The 12,164-nt window shown below is 44.9% G+C and overlaps 1 protein-coding gene across 3 annotated transcripts in view; it reads left to right on the forward strand.

The window, feature by feature from the left end:
- Positions 1-12,164, forward strand: part of DNAH11 (dynein axonemal heavy chain 11) — a 561,376-nt gene that overhangs the window by 467,306 nt on the left and 81,906 nt on the right. For all 3 annotated transcript variants that reach the window (XM_063921780.1, XM_063921778.1, XM_063921781.1), the window contains 3 exons: positions 471-614; positions 8,870-9,052; positions 11,243-11,344. In XM_063921780.1, coding sequence (XP_063777850.1) covers positions 471-614; positions 8,870-9,052; positions 11,243-11,344 — 429 coding nt within the window. The remainder of the gene's footprint in view (positions 1-470; positions 615-8,869; positions 9,053-11,242; positions 11,345-12,164) is intronic.

Genomic DNA, 12,164 nt, shown 5'->3' on the forward strand with positions numbered 1-12,164 from the left:
GTAGTATATTGCCCTGACTAAAGATGTCTATATTATATGGCTGTTACTGATTCTGTCTGTATTATATGGTGGGCATAAAGATAGAGGGTGACTACTATCCACTGGAAAGGGGAGGGGGATGTTTGCCATGATGTAACAGAAAGGCTAGCTTCACCCTTGGCCACAGATGTTGTTGTATTTCCTAGTACAGTATTTACTGAATGCTTCCCAGTCTGCACTGTGATGTTAGCATTCTGCCAGTTCAATGTTTTCCAGCTATTTCTTTGCATGTTGTAGAGTTGCAACATAATGAACAGCTGTTGTTCCGTTTTAATACACAGATTTAACTTGCAAAACCAAAGTTATCACTTTAACTTGTGTTTTTTGTTTTTTTTTTATTTATTTTTTAAGAAAGGGAGGATATCCATTAGACACTACCAGAATAAATGTCCATAAAATTTCTGATCATACAGTATCTTCTTACTGCACAGGTAAACCTCACGGAGCTTAAGACATTCTCCAATCCTCCTGCTGCAGTCATTAACGTGACTGCTGCTGTTATGGTTCTGCTGGCACCCAGAGGCAGGGTTGCTAAGGACAGAAGCTGGAAGGCCTGCAAGGTGTTCATGGGAAAGGTAAGACTTGTTGCATACTGATGGCTTTTTACTGTATCTCTAATCACTATAATAAAACATACAATTGTACTGAAAGCCTACAAACTCATGTAGTGGAATTATATTATATATACATGGAATTATATTATATTATATATATAGTACAGTATAATATGATAGAACAAATATATATATCGACCCCTTGAAGAAGTCTCATCAGACGAAACGCGTTGGTAACCTTCACCTACCTCATTTAAGATAAGGAAAAAAACCTTAATTCTTGCTTTTACTGTAGTTTTATATGATTCATTTAAGTGCTTTTAGTTCAGTTGTGCTTTTATGGTTGTCCCATTTTTTTAAATGTTTCTTTTATGCTTAATTGTACGTTAATAAATACCTTTTATTGTATAGAATTGGCAATTTTATACTTATTGCACTGACACCATGGTCGCTATATATCCCTCATCCCCCCCTTTTTTCATATATATATATATATATATATATATATATATATATATATAGAATGTCAAAAGATCCACAAGTAAAGGCTGTAAAAGGTGAGATTTTTATTTATTGGAAAATACCATGTATCTACTGTAACCTAACCAGTAAAGGAGAAGAGGAGATACAGTATGTAAAATATAGGTAATAGAACAGTAAATACATACAGATGTGTCCACATATATCTTTGCTATATCCCGCCATGTATGGCACAGTTTTGCATGCCATAGACTCAGAGATTTAGCCATACCTTGTGATTTTTCTTAATTTGCTTCTTTAATATGTTACTTTATACATATTCTATTATGGCAAACAAAAATTTTAAAATTCATCCACTCGCTACTCGTGAAAAACAGCTTAGCCGCGTTTTGCATGTTGTGCCAAATTTGTAAAAAAAGCAAAGATGTAAGAGGACACATCTGTAGGTCAAATAAAGAAAAAATCAGACAGATAGTATAGTATAGTACAGATATAGAAGCACTAGTAGAGGGACCCGCCCCTCCCCTCCCACTTTGACTGGTACTTGTCTTGTCCTCTACAGTCTCGCCCACTCCGCGTTCAGCCCTGTCCCCTCCCACCCACTACATCCAACTCCCCTCTCCTCCCCTCACCTCTGCCATATTTACCAAGTTCCTGCCTGCTGTACTAGGTCAGTCCTATCTCCCAAGCTGTATGTGCATTCAGGAGACAGGACAGGTCTTATGAAATTATTATGTAGTCTGCCATATGTATGATCATTTTTAGTCATATGAATATAAATAAAATAAAATATAAATAAAGGATAATAATAATAATAATAATAATAATATGTTGATGATGTGCTGGGGCTAATGTGAGCACCTCCATACAACACGTGTTTAAAGGAGCAATTACATTATATTGATCAGCTATAAATACTGATTCAGCTGGCACACTTGCAGTAAGAGCAATTTGCGGTGCACACGTGGCTCCTGGATCCGGGAGGGGGCCACACTGCACCCATAGAGTATACTTGCCCCTCTGGAGTCCCGCGGCAACAGCCCTTCACTGCAGACACAAATCACTTGGAAAATGGCTGCCGTGGCCATTTCCTTGTGATTTGCTCATGCGCACTGGAAATGTCCCCGGGAAAAAGGCGCAGTGTACTAGCTGCCGGAGAGGGGGGGGGCCACAACGGAGGCTGCAAGCGGGTTCCCTCTTCTCTTACAACGCCCTTGGCAATTTGGTTATGTTTTTTGTGTACCGTAAGTGTGGTTTTTCCTTTTATGAAACATTTTTTTCACAGCTGAAAGCACTTAGTTCATTTGCAACTATAATATACAATACCTTTATACATTAAAACCTGCAAGAGAAAGGAAGGCAGAATTACATTTTTAGATTTTTAATTAAAAGGGATATTTTTACGGGTTTCCTATATATTAAACATAACAATATGTTTTGTTCCAGGGCCAAATTAAAATGGAGATCGTGTTGTATGATTGGTTACATGCAATATTTGTAGCTTTCCATCTGCAGTGATTGTTTTACTTAGATGGCCCCATAAGGCTGCCAATCTACTGCATACTGTATAGAGGGCTATTGGTGCAAATTTCCTAATAGGATGCACCTGCTAATGACCGATGGTAGCAGATGGTAGTTGCCAGTGTATCCTGCCCCTTACAGAAACTGGCCATAAATATTGATTGATATTGTGTACTAATACACGATTTTGACGCCTCACACTCTGCATCGTGTGCACATTGTGCATGTTTTGGGTATGATTTCGATGTAAATGTGTGGTCCTGCGGGTCATACGACACATCCTCAGATCATACGTGCAGCTCATATTATCCATCGTAATCGTATGCACACGGTACCGTGTTTTATAAACATACGATGCATCATACAATTTTGAGTCGCCGTTCCCTGAAATGTTTATTTTTTTTGTGAGGCACACAATCGATTGATTAACGACGGGTCGTTTGTACATTGTGTGTCACTCATGTGTCCGGGGCTGCTGGGGAGTTCAAGGGGAAAAGTGATACGAATCGGATGCAGGTCGTCCTGATGTGTGGCCAGCTTTACCTTTGTTTCTCTGACGTCCTAGTGGATGCTGGGAATTCCGAAAGGACCATGGGGAATAGCGGCTCCGCAGGAGACTGGGCACAAAAGTAAAAGCTTTAGGACTAGCTGGTGTGCACTGGCTCCTCCCCCTATGACCCTCCTCCAAGCCTCAGTTAGATTTTTGTGCCCGAACGAGAAGGGTGCAATCTACGTGGCTCTCCTGAGCTGCTTAGAGTAAAAGTTTAAATTAGGTTTTTAATTTTCAGTGAGACCTGCTGGCAACAGGCTCACTGCATCGAGGGACTAAGGGGAGAAGAAGCGAACTCACCTGCGTGCAGAGTGGATTGGGCTTCTTAGGCTACTGGACATTAGCTCCAGAGGGACGATCACAGGCCCAGCCATGGATGGGTCCCAGAGCCGCGCCGCCGTCCCCCTTACAGAGCCAGAAGAGCAGAAGAGGTCCGGAAAATCGGCGGCAGAAGACGTCCTGTCTTCAATAAGGTAGCGCACAGCACCGCAGCTGTGCGCCATTGCTCTCAGCACACTTCACACTCCGGTCACTGAGGGTGCAGGGCGCTGGGGGGGGGGGCGCCCTGAGACGCAATAAAAATACCTTAGATGGCAAAAAATACATCACATATAGCTCCTGGGCTATATGGATGCATTTAACCCCTGCCAGAATACATAGAAAAACGGGAGATAAGGCCGCCGATAAGGGGGCGGAGCCTATCTCCTCAGCACACTGGCGCCATTTTCCCTCACAGCTCCGTTGGAGGGAAGCTCCCTGGCTCTCCCCTGCAGTCACTACACTACAGAAAGGGTTAAAAAAGAGAGGGGGGGGCACAAATTACGCGCAGTATTAAAGATACAGCAGCTATAAGGGGAAAAACACTTATATAAGGTTATCCCTGTATATATATAGCGCTCTGGTGTGTGCTGGCAAACTCTCCCTCTGTCTCCCCAAAGGGCTAGTGGGGTCCTGTCCTCTATCAGAGCATTCCCTGCGTGTGTGCTGTATGTCGGTACGTTTGTGTCGACATGTATGAGGAGAAAAATTATGTGGAGACGGAGCAGATTGCCTGTAATAGTGATGTCACCCCCTAGGGGGTCGACACCTGAGTGGATGAACTGTTGGAAGGAATTACGTGACAGTGTCAGCTCTGTATAAAAGACAGTGGTTGACATGAGACAGCCGGCTACTCAGTTTGTGCCTGTCCAGACGTCTCATAGGCCGTCAGGGGCTCTAAAGCGCCCGTTACCTCAGATGGCAGATATAGACGCCGACACGGATACTGACTCCAGTGTCGACGGTGAAGAGACAAATGTGACTTCCAGTAGGGCCACACGTTACATGACTGAGGCAATGAAAAATGTTTTACACATTTCTGATAATACGAGTACCACCAAAAAGGGGTATTATGTTCGGTGAGGAAAAACTACCTGTAGTTTTCCTGAATCTGAGAAATGAAATGAGGTGTGTGATGATGCGTGGGTTTCCCCCGATAACAACTGATAATTTCAAAAATGTTATTGGCATTATATCCTTTCCCGCCAGAGGTTAGGGTGCGTTGGAAAACACCCCCTAGGGTGGATAAAGCGCTCACACGCTTGTAAGGGCTCTACCCTCTCCTGAGATGGCCGCCCTTAAGGATCCTGCTGATAGAAAGCAGGAGGGTATCCTAAAATGTATTTACACACATACTGGTGTTATACTGCGACCAGCAATCGCCTCAGCCTGGATGTGCAGTGCTGGGTTGGCGTGGTCGGATTCCCTGACTGAAAATATTGATACCCTAGATAGGGACAGTATATTTTTGCCTATAGAGCATTTAAAAGATGCATTTCTATATATGCGTGATGCACAGCGGAATATTTGCCGACTGGCATCAAGTCTAAGTGCGTTGTCCATTTCTACCAGTAGAGGGTTATGGACACGACAGTGGTCAGGTGATGCGGATTTCAAACGGCATTTGGAAGTATTGCCTTATTAAGGGGAGGAGTTATTTGGGGTCGGTCTTTCAGACCTGGTGGCCACGGCAACAGCTGGGAAATCCACGTTTGTACCCCAGGTCGCCTCTCAACATGAGAAGACGCCGTATTATCAGGCGCAGTCTTTTCGTGGACAAGCGGGCAAAAGGTTCCTCATTTCTGCCCCGTGACAGAGGGAGAGGAAAAAGGCTGCAGAAATCAGCCAGTTCCCAGGAACAGAAACCCTCTCCCGCCTCTGCCAAGCCCTCAGTTTGACGCTGGGGCTTTACAAGCAGAATCAGGCACGGTGGGGGGCCCATCTCAATGAATATCAGCGCGCAGTGGGCTCACTCGCAAGTAGACCCCTGGATCCTTCAGGTGATATCTCAGGAGTACAAATTGGAATTCGAGACGTCTCCCCCTCGCCGTTTCCTAAAGTCGGCTTTACCGATGTCTCCTTCTGACAGGGAGACAGTTTTGGAAGCCATTCACAAGCTGTATTCCCAGCAGGTGATAATCAAGGTACCCCTCCTGCAACAGGGAACGGGGTATTATTCCACACTGTTGTGGTACCGAAGCCGGACGGCTCGGTGAGACCGATTCTAAATCTAAAATCTTTGAACACTTACATACAGAGGTTCAAATTCAAGATTGAGTCACTCAGAGCAGTGATTGCGAACCTGGAAGAAGGGGACTACATGATGTCTCGGGACATCAAGGATGCTTACCTTCATGTCCAAATTTACCCTTCTCACCAAGGGTACCTCAGGTTTATGGTACAGAACTGTCACTATCAGTTCAGACGCTGCCGTATGGATGGTCCACGGCACCCCGGGTCTTTACCAAGGTAATGGCCAAAATGATGATATTCCTTCGAAGGAAGGGAATTTTAGTTATCCCTTACTTGGACGATTCCCTGATAAGGGTAAGATCCAGGGAACAGTTGGAGGTCGGGGTAGCACTATCTCAGGTAGTGTTGCGGCAGCACGATTGGATTCTCAATATTCCAAAATCGCAGCTGGTTCCGACGACTCGTCTTCTGTTCCTAGGGATGATCCTGGACACAGTCCAGAAAAAGGTGTTTCTCCCGGAGGAGAAAGCCAGGGAGTTATCCGAGCTAGTCAGGAACCTCCTAAAACCGAGCCAAGTCTCAGTGCATCAATGCACAAGGGTTCTGGGTAAAATGGTGGCTTCCTACGAAGCAATCCCATTCGGCAGATTCCACGCAAGAACTTTCCAGTGGGACCTGCTGGACAAATGGTCCGGGTCGCATCTTCAGATGCATCAGCGGATAACCCTGTCACCAAGAACAAGGGTGTCCCTCCTGTGGTGGTTGCAGAGTGCTCATCTTCTAGAGGGCCGCAGATTCGGCATTCAGGACTGGGTCCTGGTGACCACGGATGCCAGCCTGCGAGGCTGGGGAGCAGTCACACAGGGAAGGAATTTCCAGGGCTTATGGTCAAGCCTGGAGACATCACTTCACATAAATATCCTGAAGCTAAGGGCCATTTACAATGCTCTAAGCTTAGCAAGACCTCTGCTTCAAGGTCAGCCGGTGTTGATCCAGTCGGACAACATCACGGCAGTCACCCACGTAAACAGACAGGGTGGCACAAGAAGCAGGAGGGCAATGGCAGAAGCTGCAAGGATTCTTCGCTGGGCGGAAAATCATGTGATAGCACTGTCAGCAATTCCGGGAGTGGACAACTAGGAAGCAGACTTCCTCAGCAGACACGACCTCCACCCGGGAGAGTGGGGACTTCACCCAGAAGTCTTCCACATGATTATAAACCGTTGGGAAAAACTCGACAAGTATTGCGCCAGGTCAAGGGACCCTCAGGCAATAGCTGTAGACGCTCTGGTAACACCGTGGGTGTACCAGTCAGTGTATGTGTTCCCTCATCTGCCTCTCATACCCAAGGTACTGAGATTGATAAGATGGAGAGGAGTAAGCACTATATTCGTGGCTCCGGATTGGCCAAGAAGGACTTGGTAACCGGAACTTCAAAAGATGCTCACGGAGGATCCGTGGCCTCTACCTCTAAGAAGGGACCTGCTTCAGCAAGGACCCTGTCTGTTCCAAGACTTACCGTGACTGCGTTTGACGGCATGGCGGTTGAACGCCGGATCCTGAAGGAAAAAAGGCATTCCGGATGAAGTCATCCCTATCCTGATCAAAGCCAGGAAGGATGTAACCGCAAAACATTATCACCGCATTTGGCGAAAATATGTTGCGTGGTGCGAGGCCAGTAAGGCCCGACGGAGGAAATTCAACTGGGTCGATTCCTACATTTCCTGCAAACAGGAGTGTCTATGGGCCTGAAATTGGGGTCCATTAAGGTTCAAATTTCGGCCCTGTCAATTTTCTTCCAAAAAGAACTAGCTTCAGTCCCTGAAGTTCAGACGTTGTAAAAGGGGTACTGCATATACAGCCTCCTTTTGTGCCTCCAGTGGCACCTTGGGATCTCGATGTAGTTTTTTGGGTTCCAAAAAGTCACATTGGGTTGAACCACTTAAATCTGTGGAGTTAAAATATCTCACATGGAAAGTGGTCATGCTGTTGGCCCTGGCTTGGGCCAGGCGCGTGTCAGAATTGGCGGCTTTATCCTGTAAAAGCCCTTATCTGATTTTCCATTCGGACAGGGCGAAATTGAGGACTCGTCCTCAGTTTCTCCCTAAGGTGGTTTCAGCGTTTCACCTGAACCAACCTATTGTGGTGCCTGCGGCTACTAGGGACTTGGAGGACTCCAAGTTGCTAGACGTGGTCAGGGCCCTGAAAATATATGTTTCCAGGACGGCTGGAGTCAGAAAATCTGACTCGCTGTTTATCCTGTATGCACCCAACAAGCTGGGTGCTCCTGCTTCTAAGCAGACTATTGCTCGTTGGATTTGTAGTACAATTCAGCTTGCACATTCTGTGGCAGGCCTGCCACAGCCAAAAATCTGTAAATGCCCACTCCACAAGGAAGATGGGCTCATCTTGGGCGGCTGCCCGAGGGGTCTCGGCTTTACAACTTTGCCGAGCAGCTACTTGGTCAGGAGCAAATACGTTTGTAAAATTCTACAAAATTGATACCCTGGCTGAGGAGGATCTGGAGTTCTCTCATTTGGTGCTGCAGAGTCATCCGCACTCTCCCGCCCGTTTGGGAGCTTTGGTATAATCCCCATGGTCCTTTCGGAATTCCCAGCATCCACTAGGACGTCAGAGAAAATAAGAATTTACTTACCGATAATTCTATTTCTCATAGTCCGTAGTGGATGCTGGGCGCCCATCCCAAGTGCGGATTGTCTGCAATACTTGTACATAGTTACAAAAATCGGGTTATTATTGTTGTGAGCCATCTTTTCAGAGGCTCCTCTGTTATCATGCTGTTAACTGGGTTCAGATCACAGGTTGTACGGTGTGATTGGTGTGGCTGGTATGAGTCTTACCCGGGATTCAAAATCCTTCCTTATTGTGTACGCTCGTCCGGGCACAGTATCCTAACTGAGGCTTGGAGGAGGGTCATAGGGGGAGGAGCCAGTGCACACCAGCTAGTCCTAAAGCTTTTACTTTTGTGCCCAGTCTCCTGCGGAGCCGCTATTCCCCATGGTCCTTTCGGAATTCCCAGCATCCACTACGGACTATGAGAAATAGAATTATCGGTAAGTAAATTCTTATTTTTTCCTAGATGCAATTTTTTTTATGTATTACTCAAGTCTTATATACGGACAATAATCATTTTTGGTAAACTGTTTTTTAATGGCATATTTTATCATGTATTCATTGTGACTATCTTTTGAAGATTGATGATTTTTTGCAAGCGCTAGTAAACTATGACAAGGAGCACATCCATGACAACAGCTTAAGGACGATGAAAGAACAGTACCTGAAAAACCCAGAGTTTAACCCTGACCTGGTTCGTACAAAGTCCTTTGCAGCGGCTGGTCTCTGTGCTTGGGCCATCAATATTGTGAAATATTATGAGGTAATTCCTTTCACTATTTTAAATTTGCTGCTTGTGTTAAAATTCCATGTTAGAGTCAAAGGTGACCGCAATAGTAATTTACTGTACGTTACAAAGAAACGTGCAAAATTAGTGTGTTTACACATAGTGTCTCTTTCTGCAATTGCTGCGAGGAGCACTGCTGTATTGCTTAAGTAGCAGAAAATGAGACGGGCACTGTGGGGAGAGCCAGAGAATTCTTACAGTTAATACAGTATGTTTTAGGGGGTATGGGTCATTAGGTCGACCAGATTTAGGTCGACAGTCATTAGGTCGACCACTATTGGTCGACATGCACTAGGTCGACAGGGTCATTAGGTTGACATGGTAATTTGGTCGACATAAACAAGGTCGACATGAGTTTTTTTACTTTTTTTGGGTGTCGTTTTCTTCATAAAGTGACGGGGAACCCCAATTAGTGCACTGTGTCCCCTCGCATGGCTCGCTTTGCTCGCCATGCTTCGGGCAAGGTGCCTTGCTCCGCTACCACTGCACTCGGCACAGGTTACTGTTCCCAATTGTAGTACACGTGGATCGGAAAGTATGAAAAAGTAAAAAAAAAAAAAAAAAAAAAGGTGAAAAACTCATGTCGACCTTTTTCCATGTCGACCTAATGACCATAAGCCGTTTTAGGAACCGCGCCACAAATGAACTTTACTGTAGTTCACGTTATACAAATCAGAATCTTTGTCGTGTTTATATGTGAGCTCTCTTTAATATGAGAACATATATGCATACTTGTAGAGATTTCGGGCCTAATTCAGAGTTGATCGCAGCAGCAAATTTGTTAGCATTTGGGCAAAACCATGTGCACTGCAGGTGGGGCAGATATAGCATGTGCAGAGAGAGTTACATTTGGGTGGGGTATGTTCAAACTGAAATCTAAATTGCAGTGTAAAAATAAAGCAGCCATTATTTACCCTGCACAGAAACAAAATAACCCACCCAAATCTAACTCTTTCTGCAAATGCTAGATCTGCCCCCCCTGCAGTGCACATGGGGGGTAATTCTGAGTTGATCGCAGCAGCAAGTTTGTTAGCAGTTGGGCAAAACCATGTGCACTGCAGGGGGAGGCAGATATAACATGTGCAGAGAGAGTTAGATTTGGGTGTGGTGTGTTCAATCTGCAATCTAAATTGCAGTGTAAAAATAAAGCAGCCAGTATTTACCCTCCACAGAAATAAAATAACCCACCGAAATCTAATTCTCTCTGCACATGTTATATCTGCTCCCCCCAGCAGTGCACATGGTTTTGCCCAACTGCTAACAAATTTGCTGCTGCGATCAACTCTGAATTACCCCCTTTGTTCTTAATGGTATGACAAGCATAGGGGGTAATTCCAAGTTGATCGCAGCAGGATTTTTTTTAGCAGTTGGGCAAAACCATGTGCACTGCAGGGGAGGCAGATATAACATGTGCAGAGAGAGTTAGATTTGGGTGGGTTATTTTGTTTCTGTGCAGGGTAAATACTGGCTGCTTTATTTTTACACTGCAATTTAGATTGCATGATTGAACACACCACACCCAAATCTAACTCTCTCTGCACATGTTATATCTGCCTCCACTGCAGTGCACATGGTTTTGCCCAACTGCTAAAAAAAAATCCTGCTGCGATCAACTCAGAATTACCCCCATAATCAACATTGCTGCACAATGTTATTTGCAGTACATGTGTTTGGTAGGGTTCCGTTCAGGATACCGGCGTTAACATCCCGGCAGTTGGAATGCCCACGCCGGAATCCCGACACTGCTCGGAATGCCGGCACTGGTATCCCGACATGGATCGAAATGCCGGCGCCAGTATCTCAGACGCCGGAATCCCGATCGCGGTCTCCTGGAACTCGTCACTGGTAATGGGGGGGTGGGGGGACGATAGGGATGGGAGGTTAGGTTTAGGCTGCAGGGGAAGAGTTAGTGTTAGGCTGCGGGAAGGGCGGGTTAGGTTTAGAGGCGGAGGACATACATACCTAACCGACCCCTATCGGGATTCTCAAGTCATATGACCGCCAGCATCCGATATGGCGGGATACCGGATGTATGCCGTTTAGTATTACGTAAAAAAAATCTAAATTTTTATTTTAAATACTCCGTAAAGCAGTAAAAGTGCAGTATTGTGCTCAACAAGCTTTATCCTTTTCCCACAATTTCCTCCTCTCTGTTCATCCTTTCAGGTTTATTGTGATGTGGAACCAAAGCGAGTAGCACTTTCCCAAGCCAACAGTGATCTCAAAGGAGCTACTGAAAAACTTGATGCAATTCGGAAAAAGCTTCATGTAAGCTTGTGTTGGTTTTGTTTTATACTGTACACTGTTTTATGTAGTAGTAATAATAATCATCAAATGTAACACAATAAAGGTGAACACTGAGCTAATTAATTTACCTGTGCGAATAGTTAAAATAATTTTATTTCCTTAATTCTAAAAAATGTGTTGTTTAGAATTTTTTGTAAAATGTTGACTCTGTATTGTAAAACTAAATGCAGTAGGAAATACACCACATTCCCTGCAATGTATTATTATTTATTTGTTATAAAGTAAAGTGCATTAGTGATCAGTTTAGTTTATGCTGCAGACGTACTGCGCATGCTCGGTTATTAGACAGTACATGAGAAAGTGGCTGTTATCAGGGTGGGATCCAGACTACGCCTCTCCCAGTAAATTTTGCATTGTGTAGACCATAGGCTACAATGACTAATGTCATCACTATTGCAATATGAAACAAGGAAATATTTGCATTATGCGAGATTCCTGCAGAAAACGTTAGTTTTCAAGGGATTTTTCACAGAATGTGTATAATAAATATGCCCCTAAAGCATAACTGTAACATATGAGTGACTTACCTTGATGTAGAAGACGAAGAGACAGGATCCACTCATACAGTAGCTCCCACCCTGACTGAGGCTATGCATGGAGGGTAACGACACTTGGCTCTTCCCACCGGGTACATTTTTTGCTGAACCCGGTGGGAAATGGGGGAGGGTCTGTGGTGCCCCAAGGGGGGGTGGCTTTGAGTCCAAGGTTAGGAGAGAGAAGGGCGAAGGGGAAGCTGAGAAAGAAGGAGGAAGGAACATATGAAGTGGGAGGGGCAAGCCCA

This window comes from Pseudophryne corroboree, chromosome 5 (assembly GCF_028390025.1).
Source record: "Pseudophryne corroboree isolate aPseCor3 chromosome 5, aPseCor3.hap2, whole genome shotgun sequence".
Lineage (NCBI taxonomy): Eukaryota > Metazoa > Chordata > Amphibia > Anura > Myobatrachidae > Pseudophryne > Pseudophryne corroboree.